The sequence below is a fragment of the Nicotiana tabacum genome, chromosome 12 (assembly GCF_000715075.1).
Source record: "Nicotiana tabacum cultivar K326 chromosome 12, ASM71507v2, whole genome shotgun sequence".
NCBI lineage: Eukaryota > Viridiplantae > Streptophyta > Magnoliopsida > Solanales > Solanaceae > Nicotiana > Nicotiana tabacum.
In genome coordinates this window covers 112,033,543-112,057,442 of record NC_134091.1, presented here as the reverse complement: position 1 = coordinate 112,057,442, position 23,900 = coordinate 112,033,543, and the positions used below count along the sequence as shown (strand labels likewise).

The 23,900-nt window shown below is 38.5% G+C and overlaps 1 protein-coding gene across 1 annotated transcript; it reads right to left on the bottom strand.

The window, feature by feature from the left end:
- Window positions 1–20,191: 20,191 nt before the first annotated feature.
- Window positions 20,192–21,646, bottom strand: LOC142166934 (kirola-like). The gene is made up of 2 exons (XM_075226829.1): window positions 21,402–21,646; window positions 20,192–20,678 (listed from the first exon to the last, which is right to left on the bottom strand). The coding sequence occupies exons 1-2, from the start codon at window positions 21,586–21,588 to the stop codon at window positions 20,425–20,427; spliced, it is 441 nt and encodes a 146-aa protein (XP_075082930.1). The 5' UTR covers window positions 21,589–21,646; the 3' UTR covers window positions 20,192–20,424.
- Window positions 21,647–23,900: the final 2,254 nt, after the last annotated feature.

Sequence of the window (23,900 nt, the reverse complement as noted above, 5' to 3'; positions counted from 1 at the left end):
TCCTAAAAGATCATACGAACTTAGTCGAATCTTCGAATCACTCAAAACAAAATCAAAACACCAAATTACCCTCGGATTCAAGCCTAAGAACTTCTAAACTTCCAAATTCGATAACCGATGTCGAAACTAACAAAACCACGTCCAAATGACCTCAAATTTTGCACACACGTCACAAATGACACTACAAACCTACTCCAACTTTTGGAATTCCATTCCGACCCTGATATCAAATTTTTCACTACCGACCAAAAATCGCCAAATTTCCAATTTCGCCAATTCAAGCCATATTCTACCACGGACCTCCAAATTAAATTCCGGACGTGCTTCTAAGTCCAAAATCACCTAACGAAGCTAATGGAACCATCAGAATTAAATTCTGAGATCAAATGCTAAAAAGTCAAACTTGGTCAACTCTCCTAATTTAAAGCTTAAACAATAAAATTCTTTCTTCCAATTCGATTCTGAAATACCTGCAAACTAAAACCGACGATTAACACAAGTCAAAGTACATCATACGGGGCTACTCATGCCCTCAAACAATCGAGCGAAGTGCAAATATTCAAAACGACCGGCCAGGTCGTTACACCCTCCCCCACTTAAACATACGTTCGTACTCGAACGTGCCCAGAGTTATTCCAAAAGCTATAAAATCGCTGTGTAACTTTCCCATGCACATACCCGGGGGTGATCCCACTTCACCATATCCCATACAGGTCCGATAGCACAGCATAGCTGAAATTTCTCAATTCAACCTAGCCCACAAGCCTTCGAATCAAATTTCCAACATCCGAAATTTCCTATAAGATCAGAAGTTCGCATCTACATACCGTATAAGTCTGAACAAGCTGTACCAAAAGCCGTAACCATAACTCAAATACTCAAATTCAAATACCGCATAGCTCGAATGCTCGAAGCAAAGTTTTCTAATCACATTATCGGCTCAAATCAACCCAGTACCAGTTATAAACCTCATATCAGACAAAACCACATTCTAAAACCTTCGTACACTGCCGATGATGAAAGAAACATACCGAATTCCTAACCATTCATTAGACCAACAGATCATGAAACTCCCGTTCCTTCTACAAGAACTATAGCCAATTTCAAAGCCGACTTTCGATATTATCCTCCCAATTATACTACAATCAAATCCGATAGCATCCATTCTAGGCCCAATGACCTCGTCTCATCCAACACGACCACTCTAGTAACATGACATATCAATACAATCTAAATCCACAACCCGTGCAATCCGTGCACAAAATAGCAACATTCCAAATGTACCCAATCGTAACAATGACCCAAACAGGAGAACCGTTCTGCAAGCTCGACGGGTACCACCTTGACGCAATGCTAAGAACCCATCACACACCGCATCATAACATACGAATCTTACACAAAGGATCATATTTCCACATAACTCTGCTGCAATACACGACCCTATCCAAATACTGGTCCATATGAAACACCTCAAGACACCCTGCTAAAATCAATTACCATGCGCAATTCGACATCAAGCACCCAAAGTGCTTTACCATAACCACGGAGAAGCAAACGACACCATTCCACACAAAACCCGAAAGAACATGACCAATACGCCATCAACCAAGCAATATCCAATACTATTCTCGCTCAAATTCCGCTATAAGGCCACAATAGAACCGCACCATATGTGCATGTAACCAACGAATCATAACTCCTCGTAGCATAGAAGAGTAACTCACAGATCATTTCAGAATACGAATAAGCTTCACATCAACTGAATGGCACATCCTTCAACAATAGCAGTATGGAGCCAACCAATCCGGCTCGGTGTAGAATACACATCCTAATTGGGCCTACCAGTGGGCCCCAAATCAACTATTGTCAGCCACCAATAGATAAATAACCTCTGAAAGTCCACAATGACTGAATCATAACATATCCTATCATCTTGCTAGTTCCGGCCACAACTTCACAGTCCACAACCATGAAACAATCTGCTCCTAAGAACTCCCAATCTTCAATTCCATAGAACACACGAATCACCATATTTGATTCCACCTCCACCGCCCGAATGCCTAACACCTCTCTCATACACAATCATCCCACGAGAAATACTTTAAACATTCTTCCGTACCACCTGGCAAAAATTTGAATATGAGAAGTCGATCAACCGGGAGAGTGCCGCAATACCAGCGAAGTACCCATAAATCAAAACACAATGCTCCTTTTGAAATGTACACTCTCATCAAGCCATACCAAATAGTAATATCATTTATCTAGTCATTTGAAATCGTCCATGCTGCCTAAGAATTTATGTCCTTCCCTTCAAAACTGAACTGTGACCTTGTGCATGTAAATCTTATTCCCGCACAATACACAACATCTATTATGCCATCATGTGACAAGCATAAGAATTCTATTATCAACTCTGACTCACTAGAAAATCACATACCTTATTAGTCAGAAACCTCTTTTTTGCTTATTTCTAGGAGGAAATCATAACACACAACACGTTCCGTACACCAGTAAAAAATATCCAATTCAAACCATGGTAGAAACCATCATGAACATTTTGAAATCCATTTGCACATATCCAAGCTATCTGAACTGAATCCTCTAACTCCACCAAGCCACACAGGTTGCCAAATCTGAGAGCATTGACACGAAACACTTGTAGATACTAGCCACGTCATAAGTACCGAAAGAACCGATCATACCCATTACTGTGCTAACCCAACCTACTACCAAGCCGTCCTATTTCTCGAAGTCCTTTCCAAATTGACTTCAAATTGCTACTTTTTCCTTGTTAGAACACTACTATCCTTAACTAAAACTTGCCCCACGAACTCTAGCATAGAATCACACTACCCTAAGGCATATAAGCCGTTGAATTCCCTTTTTATGTATCCCAAAGGTTCCACAACCAAAAATGCTTACTCCGAAGAGACATTATGTGAACCTTAAACTGTTTCCTTCACCTTCTTGATACTGAAATGCATAATTCACAATGATATAAAATGCCACGAGTCTCGACACCGTTCAATGCAACATCCAGTTTTCTAGCCATATATATATAAATCTTGAATCCATTAGAACCATTCTTGAGAGTCATCCACTCTACTCAAATCTCGAATTAACCGACCAAACGGACCGAAATGACCTGTGCCCCATTAGCACACCAACACCCAAGGGAAATAAAGAGTAACCCACACTCCTACGCAACCGAGAAAATTCCCGCTCCATGTACACTACATTCTTCATGAATAACCACTCAATTATTTTATGGCCATTCTATAACCATAGAGTGTAATACAACTTGCGTCCAGAAATTCCTTTACCCGAGTCATCCTCGATCTTGATCTCGACCTCTGTAAGTCATAACTGATTCAGCAGTATGCCCCGAACCGAAACTAATATGACACATAACCGTGCAATCAACTCGTCGATAGCAGACTCCCCCACTTAGCCTTAAGCTGTAATTATATAAAATAAGAATCCCGCAAGGATTTCTCCTTCTCAATTACCAAGATCTCACACCGTTAACCCGCCAAACTTCTTGAAGTCTTTTATTAAGCTTTTCATGAACATTCTAAATCGCCAACCACAATCACACACGCGGCCTCCTACCGGGTAGCAAGTAATATTCCTCGCAAAAGCTTCATCAACATCATGCCACTGCTAGCTGCACAGAGGAGATAACCCACTTGTGGAATTCCTTACTGACATCTCCCAATAATACTGCACTGAGTGCAACGACCATGAAATCCATAAATTCTCCTGAGTTTATGCTCACCCACCATTTGTATAAGTCTGCACTTTCCCTATTGACATCAACTGTACGTTCAACAATACCTTCCGAACTCAAGTCATATTACAACTGACATGATAATCAAATCTTTACGCCTCTCTTCATTTCAAACACACTCCTTTCTGCCATATTTAATCTTCCTTTGTACAGTAACCATCACTCCAAATAGAGTCTGTAGGCCAAATCACATACTAACACGATTCCAAACTATTCTACACTTTCTCAAGGCGCACGACTACCCTACAAGTGAATTCATATGCTAATCTGTCACTCTTACTTCGGTTAAATCATCTCATTTAAGAAACTTCTCAACCTCTACTTCTCCTACTTGACCCGCTAGTACTTCAACCACCGCAAAATATTTCCCGTCATGTCTTCCCTCATACTTTGCTGCATCAACTCGAAATGCATCTCTGTCATACCAGAACCAATAGAATGTTACCGACTCTAAGTCTCTTCGAAAATTATCTTTCTCGAGCTATCAATATCAAAATACCCATTCGCAACTACCATTACTACACAACCACTTACTCTCCTTGAGTCCAAACTCATTGACAGACATGAGAATTTAATTTTCCCCAAAATATAACAACGTGAAAGATCCTTCAAAATATTCACACTCGAGATCATACGTCACATCAAAACGAAAATCAAGCACCCAATGGCCTTCCTTTACATTTCAAGAAAACACTTCTCGTCACATTCAAATTGTCTTAACACATCCCGCAGTTACATCATACTCATCACAAAGCCATTCCACCGCTCATCGAGCCACAAATTCCACTCGTAGGGGCATTACCGAACATATGAGTCCAAATGTACAGGTTACAATTGAAGCTACCGAGCCAAAGCTGTAGTCTAAACCTGGCCTCAAGTCCTCCAGACTGGCCCATCACCAAAACACATAACACATCTCAAACATCATTTGTAGAATCACAAGCTGGAAATGTACAACTGATACCGAGCGCTCATGTGCACATACGAATGCGTGGAAGGAATTCAAGGAGTTATGTTCCAAGCTGAATCAATTCTGCACGATAGAATACAAGAAAGTGAAATTTTTCCTAAGGGTTTTGCAGCCTCTTGAAAATAAGTATGGACGTCACCGTACCGATCCGCAAGACTATACTAACCCACTCATGACTCGGGAGACCTATGTAACCTAGGCTCTGATACCAATCTGTCACGACCCAAAAACCTAACCTGTCATGATGGCGCCTATCGTGAAACTAGGCAAGCCGACTCATTCCAAAACAAACTGATATTTTCATTTAAAGGATAATTTCAAGGCTATTTAGCGTTAAAAAACACTTTTGTAAAGGAGTACAAATCAAAATAGAAATGCGGAAAAAGAAAAGCCCGACATCGGGGTGTCACTAGTCATGAGCATCTACTGCAAACTGTCTAACAACATCAAGACTAACTCAGCCTAGAAAATAGCTAAATACAACTAAAGGAAGATAAGAGGGAGAAAAGCTGGGCTGCGATCGCCAGGCAGCTACCTTGCTATCCCCGGAAAGAAATCTGCAACCAAAATAGTCAACAGCCGCTACCATGTCCAAATATGCCTGAATCCGTACACAAGGTGCAGGGAGTAATGTGAGTATGCCAACTCAGCAAGTAACAACAATAAATAAAGACTGAGCAGTAGTGACGAGCAATAAAGTATATAAAGTTCATATCATGAAACCTCAGTAAAATACAACATGCAAAATCAGTGTTTGAATCAAATTATCTTGTTTAAACTTAGTTACAGTGAAATCATTTAAAGATATTTTTGAACAGTTTTCAAAAAGAGGCTCAATGCAAAGCTGAGCAAAAATGATGAAATCATAAACAACCCCTCAGGCAAAACATCAGTCATATACAGCCCCTCGGGCAAACCTCACAGTCACTCATACCTCTCGGGCATACCTCACAGTCACTCATGCCACTCGGGCATACCTCACAATCACTCGTGCCACTCGGGCATACCTCACAATCACTCATGCCTCCCAGTCACTCAGCACTAGGCACTCACACTCAGTAGGTACCTGCGCTCACTGGGGGTGTGTACGGACTCCGGAGGGGCTCCTTCAGCCCAAGCGTTATATCAAGCCAAATCATGGCATAAATCACCCAGGCCCATAGCCTATGTCAAACATGCTGCGGCGTGCAGCCCGATCCCATAAATATCCTCACAAATTAGGCCCTCGGCCTCACTCAGTCATAAACCTCTCAAGCCACTCGGGGATTTCAGTGAAAACAAGGTATTCAACCCAAAACAACATTTATGCATCAAAACCGAGTAATAAAAACTGAGTTATGTAGTAAACAGGTATAACCATGACTGAGTATAGATTTTCAATCAAAAACAGTAAAAGGATAGTAAGAAAAGGCCCCTAAGGTTCCACACAGCACTGGCACAAGGCCCAAAACATGGCATTCAGCCCAATTTACAGAAACTCTTTCTAAAATATATAAGTATCATATAGTTTCAACAAAATATGCAACTTTACATTTGCTATGGGACGGACCAAGTCACAATTCTCAACAGTGCACGCCAACACGCCCGTCACCTAGCATGTGCATCACATAAAAATAGTAGAATGCGACAAAATCCGGGGTTTCATACCCTCAGGACTAGATTTACGATCGTTACTTACCTCAAACCGGTCAAATCTCTACCCCACGATGATATTGCCTCTCGACTCTGCCTCCAAATGCTCAGAATCTATTCACAATCAGTACAATACACTTAATATACGCTAATGAGATGAATTCCACAAGAAAAACTATTAAATTAAACCAAAATCCCGAAATCGGCTCAAACCCGGCCCTCGGGCCCACATCTCGAAATCTAACAAAATTTACAAAACTAGAAAGCCCTTTCACTCACGAGTCCAACCATACTATTTTTAATCAAATCCGACTTCGAATCGACATTCAAATCCCAAAAATTCATTTTATGAAGTTTCTACAATTTTTCCCAAATTTCCACCTCAAAGTACTAATCATATGATGAAATCATTGATATATTCATGTATTTTAACTAAATTCGGGTTAGAATCACTTACCCCGATAAATTGTTTGAAAATCCCACAGAGAATCGCCACAAACCGAGCTCCCTAGGTCCAATATGTGAAATAATACCCTATCCCGTTTATATAGTGCACCTCCGATCTCCCACTTCGCGGTCCGCGAACTTTTGGTGCGGTCCGCGAAATTCATGGGACTGTACTGCCAGACTTTAGTATTATGGCCATAACTTTCTCTACAAATGATGATTTCTTTACCTTTCTGGAAACTAGACACGATGGGTTACAATTGTCTTTTTTGAATCATTTCAAACTTCCTTGTAGATCAAAAGATATAGGCTTCCGAAGTCGGACCATCGGATCTGCAGAACTTCCAAGAGTGGTCCGCGAAATTCTGCTGTGGTCCGCGAAATTACAAGCGCGGCCATGAAATTCTGCTGCGGTTCGCAAAATTTCAAGCACCAGAACCATACCTGAGTTCCGCAAATGCCCGGACTCGCTCAAAACTCACCCGAAACTCACCCGACGCCCCCGAGACCTCAACCAAACATACCAACTAATCCTAAAATATCATACGAACTTAGTCAAACCTTCGAATCACTAAAAACAACATCAAAACACCAAATTACCCTCGGATTCAAGCCTAAAAACTTCTAAACTTCCAAATTCGACAACCGATGTTGAATCCAACCAAACCACGTCCGAATGACCTCAAATTTTGCACACACATCATAAATGACACTACAAACCTACTCCAACTTTCGGAATTTCATTCCGACCCCGATATAAAATTTTCACTACCGACCAAAAATCGCCAAATTTTCAATTTCGCCAATTCAAACCAAATTCTACCGCGGACCTCCAAATTATATTCCGGACACGCTCCCAAGTCCAAAATCACCTAACAAAGCTAATGGAATCATCAAAATTCAATTCCAAGATCAAATGCTAAAAAGTCAAACTTGGTCAACTCTCCCAATTTAAAGCTTCAACAATGAAATTCTTTCTTCCAATTCGATTCCGAAATACCTGTAAACCAAAACCGACGATTCACACAAGTCAAAGTACATCATACGGGGCTATTCATACCCTCAAACAACCAAGCGAAGGGCAAATGTTCAAAATAACCGGTCGGGTCGTTACACCTATGCCACTCACTCCTCAAGCGGAGAAGAAATATATGAACATCTCTATACAAGGTGTGACAAAAAGGTTGATTGGAAATGTTACAAGTACCAGGCTGATAACTAAGCTTATGAAAAGTAAAACGAGAACTATGAGATTCAAGGTGAGGATTGTATTTGGTTCTATGAGCATCAAAATAAAAAACATACGATGGCCAAGGTCGTAGAATAAAATTTCCTAAAGTACAAATGAATGAAAAGTCTAGATGACTGGGGATTCCTAAAGATGCTTCTTATGAAGGGCGTCATGTGATCTGGTAAGAAGGGTCGGCAAGCTTAGCCCAAGATATATGGGGTGTTACAGAGATATTCGACGGATAGGCAAATTTACTTATGAGCTAGAATTGCCTTCAGAGTAAGAGTTAGTCCATTATCCATGCTACGGAAGTGCATGGGATACCCTTCTCGGGTTGTCCCAGTAGATGACGTTCATATTATAGAGGATCTATCCGACGAGGAGATTCCAATGACTATTTTAGATCGATAGATCCGTAAGTTGAGGACCAAAAAGGTGCCTCCGTGAAGGTATTATGGAGAAATAACAACGTCGAAGAAATGACGTAGGAAGCTGCAGGGGAGATGATTTATTAATACCTACACCTTTTTCAAAATGAAGATATTGCTCGAGATGGGATATTACAACACAACCCGGTTCAAACCAGTAGGTCATGAAGTGAACTCTTATTTTTGACTTGCAGTAGTTATGATTGACCGCCGTGCGAGACTAAGTGTTGCTATTTATAAATATTGTCCCTATGTAGCATGTATACTATGTTTTTTGGCTGCATGCAAATTAGTTTTACTCCAGTATATAGAGGAGACTCTAGCGGAATTTTTGTAAGTCTCTAAGAGTTAATATTCAAGGACGAATATTCCTAAGGAGGGAGGATGTTACAACCCATACTTCTATGTTAGAATTCATATAAAGTAAGTCAATATAGGCCGGAGAGTTTAAGGACCTTTACAAAATAATGATGATTTAAAATAGGTGTTAAGGAAGTATTCTGAGGGTTGGAGGCTAAACGAATCAAAGATGCTATAACCCGTACTTTTGGGACAAAACTCGGAATGCTTAATATGCTAAGTATTTCATTCACGAAGTGTTGAAGTTATGTGTTAACACCATGGATCTGCGTTAAAATATCCACCAGATCCACATCGTCATCAGTTATTCCCACCAACGCCTCCAACTTCTGAAGCCTTTCAACAAGTTCTGCATTTCCTGCCATGATAATTCCAAGATCTTCCCGACGTCGTTCTGTACTTGAATCATATTAGTATTCGTATGTTAAGTTTTGATGTCAAACAAGATGTAAAATAAAAGTCGGCAAAAGTTATTGCAGGTTACGTTCATAATTTTATTGAAATTTAGGTATAATGTCACTGAGCTTTTCTCCCAATAAACTTGGAGTTACGGGGTGCTCCACCCAACAAATTTCAGATCTACGAGTCTAGTTTCCAACGCATTAAAGAATTTATCAGTGCAACATCGGAGTATAGAGATATTCATATTTTCGCGAGACTGCGCAGATTGAGAAGATGACAAGTAGGTGCGTCACTTACTTGCTTGAATGAAAGGGCCAAATAAATCCCCAAAAAAGGGCTAGTTGGGGTCGGCCAAAGGGACATTTTAAGGGTTGATTTTCTTAATTCATTCCACTCATTGTAGAGCCTATAATCATAGAATAAACCCCTGCAAACATCTTCCATAAATTCCACACAAAAAGCCTAAGTGATTTTCTCTTCTTTTCAAGTTCTAGTTGGAGGAAAACCTTAGAATTGAAGGACGGAAGTAGGAACTGAGATCTTCACCAAATAAGGTAATTATTCTGCCCTCTTTTATCCCCTTTTTTCTGCTGAAAAGGTAGACATTTAGTTCCATAATAGTAAGAAATCATGAGACGATAATCAGAAGCAGTGAGTTCGAGTTATTCAACTTGTAGTAGATTGTTTTGGACTATTATGTGGGTTGTTTTGTGTTGCTATTGGGTTGTCTCTTTTGCTACTATTTTTATGGACTTTGGGAGGAGAAAGAATGTGTAGAAATACCACATAATAGCGGAGTTGTGGGCTGGTCATTCATCATTACATGTTCGAGTTGATTGACAGTAGTATGGTTGTCGTTTTGTGTATGAAGTGATTGGGGTGTTTTGGGATGTTTTGTGCTATTTGTGATGGATATGAGGTTAGAAAATGATTATATATATGTATGGTGTTGTTATTATTGTGTTCTTGTTATTGTTGATGTTATCTCGAATTGGGATGAAGTTAAGGTTATATAGGAGATGTTGTCCGTTTTAATATAAAATAAGTTTGTCGTTCGTTGTGAGATAATTATACCTTTTATAGCTTAACGATAGCATTATTATTATTGTAAATCAATGAGACGAGTTCAACATAGTTATTGGACAAATTGTGATAATGTATGTTAAGGCTAAACCTTTCCTTTAATTTGGCATGATTGCGTAACAAAACGTGTTTGATAACGAGACATAAAGAGAAGTTCGTAATCACTGAATTTATGTACATTATCCTAGTCTCAGTATTCTCCCTTATTGAGACTTTATATTCAGTTAAGTATTGTCTTCTTTCAGTCAAGAGAGTAGAAGGTCTATATATATATATATAATATTATAGTATTTTCACCACCATCACCACGAAGCAATAATCGATGGGTAGGTCCCTATTGGGTAACCTCTGACAAATAGTAAGTTATATACCGACCCTACTGTGGCCGAGCACCTCTGAGCGAGGTCAGAATAGTCGAGTAGTAATTTAGATACAGAGTCTAGTATGGCTGAGCTCCTACGAGCGAGCCTAACACAGCCGAGAAGTTACACATACAGATTCTTATAAGGATAGATAGCTATTTTACTTACTATATTGAGAGAGTTGAGTTAGTATCAGCAGGTAAGCATATCTTCAGATCATCTTTGACTCTCAGGTACTTTCAGTTACTATATTTCGTACTGACGTCCCTTTTTCCGGGGGACGCTATGTTAAATACCTGCAGATTCTGATAGACAACCGGATAGACCTTTCCAGTAGATAGATCCATACATTAGCTTGCTTGGTAAGATCCACTCCCTCGGAGTTAACATCTCTAGACTTTGGAGTACATTTTGTATATACAAACTTGATGGGTAGGTCGGGACCCTGTCCTGACCATGATACAACTCTGTTATCTCTAGAGTCTTGTAGACGAGTCCTGTATTTTTTGTATGTTAGTATTGTGGGCTTGGAAACCCTGTGTATATTTTTCATTTTGGTATTCCTGGTTGTAGATGTTCATGGCAGCCTCGTTGGCCTGCACAGTTATGTATATGAACTTTTGAGCATGTTTACATGTAATGGCCCGACCTGTCGTTTTGAGATTTAACGTTCCATTCGGTGGTTTGAGACTTTGGGTAGCTTCATATTATGTATTATGACTTGCATATATGGTTGGTTTCTGTAACAACTCAGCCGGTCGATTTGACTTTTGTAGCCTCGTTTCCCCCATTTACTATTTACCCTATGCTCAATTGTTGTTATGTGACTTGTCGGGGTGGCTAGTTCGGTTCCGGGGATGTTTCAGAATGAATTGGGACACTTAGTCCCAAGGTTAAAAGCCTAAGTTGAAACAGTTGATCGGATGTTGACTTGTGGGTAAATGGATCCATAATAGAGTTTTGATAGTTTCGATAGCTCCGTTGAGTAATTTTGGAATTAGGAGTGTGTTCGGATAGTGATTTTGAGGTCCGTAGGTGATGTTTGCTTGAAACGGCGAACATTGGAAAATAGAAGTTTGGAGGGTTGAGATGTTTGACCGAAAGTTGACTTTTTGGTTACCAGGTTCGGATTTTGATTCCGGAAGTGGAAATAGGTCCATTGTGTCATTTATGAATTGTGTACAAAATTTGAGACCAATGGGAGTTGATTTGATAGGTTTCGGCATCGAATGTAGAACTTAGAAGTTCATAAGTTCATTAGGCTTGAATTGGGGTGCGATTCGTATTTTTGATGTTGTTTGATGTGATTTGAGACCTCAACTAAGTTTGTATCTGTCACGACCGCAATTTCCCTCTGTAGGGTGTCGTGATGGCACCTAGTCTCTAAGACTAGGTAAGACTAACAAACATGCGAAATATAACTGAAATAACAATTAAACTCTCAAATATTCAACATCTATATAGAATAAACTTCGCCGCTCAACATATACAATTTCTCCAAAACCTGGTGATATCGAGTCACAAGCTCTACAACGGTATCATAATCATCCTTATACAATTGTAACAAATAAAAGGAGGAAAGCATAGAAATAGATAGAAGGTGACTACGAGGCCTACGAATGTCGGCAGGTGTACCTTTAAGTCTCCAAGTACGAACTCAGCTCACTAATGTCTGGACTGGTAGGAGGTACCTGGATCTGCACAAAAGATATACAGAAGCGTAGCATGAGTACACCACAATGGTAGTCACTAAGTGTCAAGCCTAACCTTGGTAGAGTAGTGGCGGGATCAGGTCAAGGCCCTACTGGAATAAATAAGAAAAGAAACTGTACAAGTGTATGGCAGTGTAGCAATGAAAGCAATGAAATTGAAACAACAATGATATATCAAGGTTAGCTACACGGAACTAAAGCAAATAATGCAACACGGAGAAAACATGGAATGATATGCTAAGGAAACAAACAACCAAAGACAAGTGCAGCAATAAGGAAATATCAAAAAGAGTCACTACCGAGGTATCGCCTCATAGTCTCGAATCACAATTATAAATCACAATCTTTCCTTATACCACCGCGGGATCCTTGCATTTAGTTTTGAAAATTATTTTTTCCGAAATAGCATCGAGTGTTTTAGCCCACCTTATACGACTCCATGCGTATCAATATCACAACGTATCACAAGTCATACCTCAAGTGCCCAATATCACAACTTGCCAAAGAAACCAACAATAATAGTATTTTAACAATAAAGAGCCCATGACTCAACAACAATGTACACAAGAATATCAACTATAACAACCGGTAGTGAACAACTTAACAAGAATAGTATTTCACAACTTAACACCTTGCCTCAACGCAAATCACGGCCTTTATAACTCAATTTCAAGTTCAACAACAAAATATTCCAAGAATAACACTTCAAGTAAAGAGTTCAACGGTTAAATAATAAATACAGAATAAAGGAAACAAGAACTTCAACTAAACATGTAGAGCAATTAGCAAGTAAGAAATAAGACAAGTAGAACATGTGAACATAGACTAGAAATGATGACTATAATATGTTAAGGGAACTCAATTAAGGCATGAAAGGAATCTACACAGCTAAAACCGGTAATTTCTTCATTTAGCCCGTGCACACACTCATCACCTTGCGTACACAACTTTCACACATCACAGTGAGCACAAATAAAACCAATCCTAAGGGGTAATTCCCCTATACAAAGTTAGGCAAGACACTTACCTCAAATCACGTTAACTCAATCCACTAGTAGGTTTTTCCCTCAATTATCCAACTCCGAACGGCTCGAATCTAGACAAAACAACTTTATACTATAAATATAAACTATAGGAAACTATTTCAAACTATAAGATTATGATCTTTGCAAAGAAATAAAAAGTCAACTCAAAAAGTCAACCCGGGCCCGCGCCTCGGAACTCGACCAAAATTATAAAATTCGAATACCCATTCGATAACGAGTCTAACAATATAAGATTTACTTAAATTCGACCTCAAATCGCTATTCAAATCCCCAAATTTTAGCCTAAGAAGTTTCACAAAGTTTTCCCAAATTTTCAACTCCAAAACACTAATTTAATGATGAAAACAACAATAAATTTTCTAATTTAACCAAAATCGAGTTAGAAATTCTTATCCCAATGTTTTCCTTGAAAATCTCCTGAAAAAGCACATCACACCGAGCTCTCTATGTCCAAAAATGGATTATGAAACAAACCCCCAAAATTTCCTATTTTCTGCTTAGTAAATCTACTTCTGCGAGCCTTTCATCGCATTTACGACGCCGCACCTGCAGAAATACCATTTCAGGTGCGGGCTCCACCTAGGCTCAGGAGATTCTACTTTTGCGTACATACTCGCGCACCTGCGAATGCGCTCCTGCAGAAAACTCTCCGCTTTTGCGACGACCGGCCAAGCTTGCCCCTTCCGCATCTGCGACCACTTCTCTGTTTCTGCATACTCGCAGATGCGGAAACAACGTCGCTCCTGCGATCCCAGGCCTGGGCAGCCCATTTCTCTTTTGCGCTCCATCACTCGTATTTGCGAGTCCGCACTTGCGACCAATCCCTCCGCAGGTGCGATGACACAAGATGGTTGAAAACTTCAGCAATTCCACAAGTCCAAATATTGATCCGGATTCAATCCGATTCACATCCAGGGCTCCTAGGACCCCGTCCGAATATACCAACAAGTTCCAAAACACATGACGGACTACTTAAGGCCAAAAATCATATAAACAACATTGATCCAACAAATCGCAACCCCGATTCAAGCCCATGAAACTATGAACTTCTGAATTCTGAAACCAATGCTGATTCATGCCAAAACAACTCCAACTGATTTCAAATTTTTTACACAAGTAATAAATGACATTACGGTCCTATTTCAACTTCCGAAATCAGGATCCGACATTGAAATCAATAAAGTCAACTCCCGGTCAAATTTTCCAACTTTCTAAACCTTCAACCTTCTAACTTTTGCCAATTCATGCCAAAATGACCTACGGACCTCTAAATCAAACTCCGGACACGCTTCTAAGTCTAAAATCACCACAAGGAGCTATTGGAACCGTCAAAGCCCTATTCCGGAGTCGTCTACATAAAAATCAAACTACGGTCAACCTTTTCAATTAAATGCTCCAAACTAAGGACTATATGTCCCATTTACCTCCGAAACTCACCCGAAACCAAAACCAAACACCCCTGGCAAGTCACGTAACCATAATACAACATAGAGGAGGCAATAAATAGAGGAGCGGGGCAAAAATACTCAAAATGACCGACAGGATCATTACATCCTTCCCCTCTTAAAACAAACGTCCATCCTCGAATAAGTATAGAGACATACCTGAAGTGGTGAAAATATGACGATAACGGCTACCCATATCACGCTCGGTCTCCTAAGTCGCCTCCTCAACTGGCTGACCCCTCCACTGAACTTTCATGAAGCAATGTTCTTCGACCTCAACTTTTGAACTTGCATGTCCAAAATGGCCACCGGCTCCTCAACATAAGACAAATCTTTGTCCAACTAGACTAAGCTAAAATCCAACACATGAGATGGATCACCGTGATACTTCTGGAGCATAGAAACATGGAATACTGGATGAACTACAGTTAGACTAGGTAGTAGTGCCAGCCTGTAGGCCACTTCACCAATCCTCTCAAGAATCTCAAAAGGTTTGATATACCTAGGGCTCAACTTGCCCTTCTTTCGAACCTCAAAACACCCTTCATGGGTGAAACCCGGAGCAAGTCCCGCTCCCTAACCATGAATGCAACGCCGTGAACCTTCCGTTCTGCATAACTCTTCTGTCTAGATTGGGCTGTGCTAAGCTGATCTTGAATCTATTCAAGCTTTTCCAAAGCATCCTGAACCAAGTCTGTACCCAATAGCCTAGCCTCACCCGGCTTAAACCAACCTATTGGAGACCGACATTGCCTCCCATACAAAGCCTCATACGAAGCCATCTGAATGCTCGACTGGTAGTGGTTGTTGTAGCAAACTCCGCAAGTGGCAAGAACTGATCCCAAGAACCCCCAAACTCTATGACACACGCATGAAGCATATCCACCAGTATCTGAATAGTGCATTCGGACTGTCCGTCCGTCTGAGGGTGAAATGTTGTACTGAACTCAACCCATATGCCTAAATCACGATGTACAGCTCTCGAGAATCAAGATGTAAACTATGTACCCCGGTCAGAGATGATGGATTCGGCATGCCATGAAGTTGGACAAACTCGCAAATATAAACCTGAGCCAGTTACTCCGAAGAATAAGTAGTCACTACTGGAATTAAATGAGCCGACTTGGTCAACCTACCCACAATCACTTATACTATATTGAACTTCCTCTGAGTCTGTGGGAGCCCAACAACAAAATCCATAATAACCCGCTCCCATTTCCACTCTGGAATCTCTAGCCTCTAAAAAAATCCACCTGGCCGTTGGTGCTCATATTTCACCTACTGACAGTTTAGGCACGAGCGACATATTCCACTATGTCCTTCTCCATTCTCATCCACCAATAGTGTTGTCTCAAGTCCTGATATATCTTGGCGGCACCCGGATGAATGGAGTACCACGAACTGTGGGCCTTCTGAAGAATCAACTCACATAAACTATCTACATTGGGCACACATAGCCTGCCATGCATCCGTAACACACCGTTATCCCCAATAGTGACCTTCTTGGAGTCGTTATGTTGAACCGTGTCCTAGAGGACAAGAAAATAGGGGATGGCATACTGATGCTCTATCATACAATCATATAGAGAAAACCGAGAAATCACACAAGCCAAAAGGTCTGACTTCCTCGTCTCGACATTGATGGCACCGGCATGGGCCTTTATGAAAGCATCTGCGAGCATAGCAAACAAATCAATAGAATTCGGAGGCAAGTTGTGATACCATATCATCGCTTCTTTGGACAAGGTTTCCCCAAATTTCTTCAACAACACCGACTCGATCTCGTCATCTTCCAGGTCATTCCCCTTGATTGCACATGTATATGAGGTTACCTGCTCGTTTGGATTTGTGGTCCCATTATACTTGGGAATGTCAGGCATTCGGAACATCTTCGAGATCGGCTTCGGTGCCGCACTCGGGGCAAAAGGCTTCTGAACGAATTTGTTTGAATCTGGCCCCTTTAGTATTGGAGGTGCTCTTGGGATCTGATCGACCCTGAAATTATAAGTTTTCACCTTATTGTCGTTGGCCTCTATATTTTTCTCACAAGACTCCACCCGCTTTGTCAATGATTCGAGCATCTTTATCACCTCGGAAGTTTCTCCGGGCTCGAATTCATCCGGTTCCACGACAATTTGTTTATCCCTTCGAGTGTTTTCCCTAATTTTCTCGGGCTCGATCCTATTAGGGACCTAACTTTGGGTCTGCAACTGTGCTATTATCGCCGCTTGCTGAGCTTGCAACATTTTGAAAATCAATCGCAAGATAACCCCATCAGCATTCCCTTCGGGTGCTTTTTGAGCCGATGGCCAGGGTGCCCCGTGACTGGTTGATGTTGATGGCAACTTCTGAGTTAGAGTTGACCGATTCAATGATTGGAACACTATAGGATCAGTACGAGGTACATCATTGCTCGGTAACACATTATTATTTTTACCGTGGTGGCCTGACTCAGCGTTAACGTTCAAGTGAGCAGATTGAGAATTTGACATTTTAAATAAACCCGAAATCAAACATCAAAGAGCAAGTGTAAAATAGGGTGTGTTACGGAAATTCATATTAAATTACCACTATTATCCTTTGTACCACGATGGCGCCAAACTGTGTACCCTTAAAAATAAGTAACAATTAAATTTATACACGATTTAAAGGACACGTGATTTATATTAATACGAATGATATAAGAACAACAAAGAATTAAATTAAAGAGAGAATAAACGATCAAATCAATTGCAATGAAACAATCAAGCCTGGTTTTAAGTTGAACACTGAAAACTGGCTCTGATCGAACCCTCAATATGAGCTCGGTTGCAATTAAGGAAGAGAATAACTGAAGAACATTTTGAATAATAGCTAGAAGACAAAAATAAACTTTTATTGCTTTGATATGCGTGTCAGTCGTAGTTTAGAATGAAAAATTCTCCCCCTTATATAGTAGGGGAATTGCAATCCTAGTACAAGTCTAAATAAAGTAAAAATCTTTCTTTCTCGGTAAATGTCGATCTGCAGTTGATATCGGACGAGATTTGTACCGCAATATCCGATTGAGGGAGAACATTACGGTTTTCTAGTCGTCATGCTCAATCATTTCTCTTTTTTCCTGGTCTCAAAACCTTACTTTGTCTGGATCCATTATTTAACCGTGCTCGATCCTAGATGCACCGTTCTTTCCCCCGAGCTCCGAAACGAGGGACCCTTCGGCTTCGTTCGAGGTTGCGTCAGATCAAGTTTCCTTCTTGTTTCTTTATTGGGGAATCGAGGTTAACATTATCACCGATTTTACCCGTACACACATCGATCCTGAAGTTTGGGTGTCTTCTTCCACAATATTCTGGCAACATTTGATTAATTTTTATGTGTTTGCTGAGCTTATGCTATTTGAATATGTGTTCCATGCGTAAAGCTGATGTTCCACTTATGGAATTCCAAATCTAAGGACCCCAAAAAAATGAAAGATTCACTCATACGTAGAATTTAGAATCAAGACATTCCTTACTAATAATTCACTGCGAGAACATGACATTCTCTATACAAATCTCTTTATATACCCCAACTTTAAGCATACAGATCTTTAAGATCAAGTATATTAGAAATAAACAACCAAATATACAGATGGAATCTTCATATATCAACATTATAAATAGAATGCTTCTTAAGTGGGTTGGTTGACATTGAGATGAATTTTTGCTCCTTTATTTTCCAGCCTCATAATTTAACGTTGGGGCGCCTTTTCTCCTCGTGATCCATTATAGCTTTACCAGTTTGTGGGACAAAGATGCATGAGGTTGCCACGTGATCAATTTGCCATAAAAGTTACTCTTTTATGGTACTATTGCTTTGTTATTTATATTATAGCCAGTTAACTTTTTTGATACTGCTCTAGTTGTTATAAGAAAAGCTAGATGAATTCAGTGTGATCTTTTTCTTCCCTGTTGTGCATAAGATTTAGATCTTGAGTCGCAATAATGCAGCCAGTGGAGTTCAAAATAATTCAGACTCTAAGGAGTATTATGTCGTATTAGAGGACATTTATGAGTTGTCCTATGTAGGAAATACGAAAGTTTACCTCTTCAATATCATTGGTGGGATGTGTCTCACTTAGAAAAAGACATCGATTCACAAATATTATTTCAAAAGAGTGGATACTCGTGCGTTGAATATAAATGAACCATTTGTGTTCAACAGTCTCATTCTAATAGGAAACAAGTTACTTAATTTCTTGTATTTGTGATTAACTTCTTCACTGGTCATGGACAAATATTAAGATGAAAAGTTACCAAGTTGTTTTGCATTGAGGCAAAGCCTACAATTTTAGATAAATATCTCTTAGTTGCTTCTTCGTTCTAATTAATTCTTAGAGACTGAAAAATCATGTTCTTCGCAGTCTCCACCAGCTCTGTTATGATTCTCAGAAAATGTTACAGCCAAAATAATGTCTCGGTAATCTTATCTTGCTTCACTATAACCACTAAATCTGCATTTATCGTGTAGGAGGTGGCATACTATCTATAATTTTCATTAATCTTTAATTCTTTCGATAGTTCTTGCGATCATGAGCAGGTTATTCTAAAATGTGAATCTATATTTATATTTTTATGTAATGTTACAACATTAATTTGGGATCCAAATTCGAGATTCTCCTTGGCTGTAGCGGAAAGGATTTGGAATTGAGCATTCATCTATACTCTCGGTAAAATTTGAAATGACAGAATTTGGATGAGTTAAAGGTGGGAGAGGTGGGAAGGGCCATGGACGTGGCAATGTGGGAGGCAGGATTCCCGCAAAAGGGTTCAAAAAAGAAAAAAATTAAAAAATTAAAAGGGATTATTGCCCATGGGAGTTGAACCAACAAGGTTTTGAACCAAGTGCACAAAACGAATTTTGCCTATGTAAATGAAAACTTTCAGCCCTGTCGAAGGAATACGTAAAAATTCTGTGACATCATCCTTTATGCCTAATCCACCATTGACGCCTAGCGCTTGAGCACACATCTCAGCCACATTCACTAGCATCTCTAAAGAAAATACGCATCTCACTCCGGAGACTGAAAATAGTGGTGCAGGTTAGTTTTCTGTTTCTTGAAAATTTTCAGGTTTAGTTTCAGCTCTTATTTGAGCTAGTTTCATATGCATTTTCACTAAAATATAGCTAACAACTAAATTGTACGAGACACAATTTGAGTGGCTAGTTATCAATACTGTAGTAGATAAATATGGCTAAAAAATGGCTAAAAAAGAATGAGAATAGCACACTGATAAATATATCGTCTCTGTTACAAATAAATTTCACACTTGCAAAATCCATAATATCTTATATATATTCACCATCGGAAATACATTAATAGAAGGAGAGTGCATATATAATATATTATTCAAACACAACATTCTTTATTTCACACGCAGCTAGCTAGAACTAGCCAATATTACCAAATATTCATCACACACATAGAGATACGCATATATGTGTGGATTACATACATATATATGGCTATGAACCATTGAATAGCATAGATTAGATTACTTGAGAAGGTGACACTCTATATCTTTGGTCACATGTAGGACAAAACCCAAGAGAACGAGAGGCTCTGGGATTTCTTCAGTTTTCTTCTCGTAAACAAATGTCCATGTAGTCCATTGGTGGTCATGGGATGTGGTAATAGTGAAGGAATTGTACAACTCTAATAGATCTCCTCCAATTACTTTCCAAGTGATTGATTTCTTCTGATGATCCACGGCTTCAATCATTTGCTTACAGATCTTATCTTTTCCATCTATAATCAATAAAGTTCAAAAATACAAGAGAGGTTACTCCATGTTCAACTGTTCAATTCCTCATATAAAAGATATAAACATTTAGAATAACATATTTTCTTCTTATTTCTTTTGTGTTTCCTTTGTTTTTCGTTTTCATTTTCTCCAAATATTATTTGAAGCTCGCGAAGATTGGACGTCTAGTATATTTTTTCCTGAATAGAATTATCATTAAAAATCTTAAAATAACATTTGGCATTGTGGAAAATTATTGAATGAGTAGGGAAAAAAGCTTAATTTGATTATATTGTGTTTGGTACGATGAAAGGAATTTTCCTTGAGAAATATTTTTTAAAATATTTGCTAAATATTTTTTCATTACTTGGTAATTGGTGGGTGAAAAATAAGTATATATTATATTGAATTTTAGTAATAATATTAGCAAATAGAGTGTTAAGAAGTTTTTGAGCATCATCAATAATATGTCTAAGTGTTAGATGGAGCAAAGTAAAATGAAGTTAAGCATCAAGATAGTTATAAGAAAAGTGACTTCCGTCAACAAGATTTTTCCCTTTAATTTGACGTAAAATATTTTATGATAACCAAAAAATCATCAAATAATGTTTTCACGAAAAATATTTCTTTAAAGAAAGACTTCTTTACATACTAAATACACCTAAATGCGGAAGTTGATACAAGTAAATAATATATATGTATAGAGAGGAGAAATGCGAATTACATACCGTCGTTATATTTCCAGCTAACAACCGAACCAACTTTTACGGATTCACCTTCATCAATATCAAATTTGTGGATCTTACCGGGACTTATGTTGGATATATGATGAGTATTGGTGTGAAAAATGTCATGAATGGGGTGGCCTCCACACTTCACCTCTACTGAAGCAATCAACTTACCTTTCACACCCATATTTTCTTCTTCGGTATAGAAGAAAAGTTTTGAAAAGCAAGTGGTGAGAAAATGCAGAGAGGCTGTAGTCTTTATATAGATTATATTCTAGCTTTTACTATTAATATTATTAAATATATTATGTTCTAGTTAGCTGCATGAAAAGCTAGTATAAAACATGATCCATGACAACTCATGTTTTTTATTAGTGGAGATGGAAGATTAATGTCAGCTCATTACGTGTATAATAATTAGGTCTAATTTTAACCATTCGGAAAAGGTCTAATTTCCGCAAAAGTAAGAGCGGATTTGTCTTCCCTTAAAAAAGTAGCATATTCGTACCCTACCGTTATACAAATAGTTCTAATTTCCCTAATCCAACTAGTAGACCTATCGGTAGCAACGGACTTCATGGGGTGATGAATATGTGAAGCTGTGGTATATGTGTGTGAATGTATTTGTGTAAGAAGAATTGAAGAGTGAAGGGAGTAAGGGAAAAAGGGGTGGCTAATGAGTTAAAAAATGAGAGAGGAAGATAAAAATTAGTGTTGGATAGATAGGAGGGATTAACTAAATATATTAGGATTTTTTTATACAAAAAAATAGAAAAATAAATTTTTATTTTGGCTATTTTACTTGCGTTAGCCATAAAGTGTAAATTTGATCCATTTGTGCAGCGGCAAGGTATGAATAGGGCACTTTTGGTGGAAGGATAAATATGCTCTAAATTGAATACTTTACGGGTAAACTTAGACATTTTTCCTTTTAAAAATGTGGAAGAGAAAGTTTACAGCTTGCCATAAGGGATTCATTTTATAGTCAAGTTTGAGACTTTCAACTAAGAGATTCTTTATTCAAGTCTCACAAAAGTATGACTTAGTTTTACTATTATTGTTATTTAAAAGTTGTTATTTCTCTCTATATTCTTTTGTTCTTTTAGCTTAACTTCATAACAATATTATATATATTCAAGGTAGAAAAAGAGATGGAGATATGAATTATATGGAACACGCTGCAATATTCATGAGATAAGTCAAGCAGTTTAATTTTCATGTTATTAAGGATGAGGAGTTAGGTGGGAGGTAGAACTTTAAAACCAATCTACCTATTACTCAAAGCGGAAAACGAGAAGAAAACTCTGTTTATAAAAAATATTGATACTTAATAAGATACAATATTAAAAAATATTCTTATATCTATTTAAGGTGGAGAAAGAGATAGATACGTGATTTATAAGGGAAAAGGATGAATTGTCCATGAAACATTTTGTTCATGTTATTAATGGTAGTAATTGGTGAGGAACAAATATGATATAGATGACCAATCAAGCTACTTAACTTACTCCCAGCAAAAATAAAGCACTGGTTAAAAAAAAATTGATTACTTAATTATATTAGATTAAGAGGAAAGAAAAAAACAGTCTTATACATTTTTCCTGGTTTCTCCCGGTGTCTAGTACCCATATTGGAGCCCGACTAAATTCGGATTCGCGCCGGGAAGTCCCACATTGGGGGTAAAGTGCTCCCTAACAAAGGCGACTCAATATCCAGGGACTCGAACCCAATACCTCTAATTAAGGATGAAGGAGTACTTAACACTCCACCACAATTCTTGTTGGTAAGAGTATTATACATTGATTGCTTAATTATTATATCTAAAGAAAAGATAGGAACAGTCATATATTTTCAAGGTGGCAGACAACATAGAGACGTGAGTTATTTAGAAAACAAGTAGCAAATTGGAAGGTATTTTTTTTTCTTTTCCTTTCTTTCTTTTTTCCTCAAAGATGAACCAGTCTACATACCTTACACCAAGAGAAGGGGGAAAAAAAGAAGGGCACTGCAAAATGTTGATACTACGTGTGGATTATGAGGGTCAAAACACTTGATTTTTTATGTGAATTTAGTATAGATTCTTTATTTTTTTTAAAACAAATTACATATTTATAAATTACAGTAACAGTACTACATAGCTAATGATTCAAAATATTTAAAAAGATTAAGAAAATTATAATCAAAGAAAACAAAAATGGTATAACTCCACAAAAAATAATACCCTCCATAAAATGCAACGGAGGAAGTAATAAGATTTAAGCGACATCGTATTATAGGAACAAATTAACTATTGATGAAGATGGTTAAGGTGGAAATATCGTGAGCAGACAAAGAAAATCTCATGGACAGCGAGATGTAAAAAGCAAATCTTTTGTCATTATTCATTTAAATTTCTTGGCCAACTTCTAATATCTTAAGGTGTCGTATATCTATTTGTTTATATTTTATTTTCCCTAATATCTATCCGACTATGCCTACCGTGAGACTGAGAGGATTAAA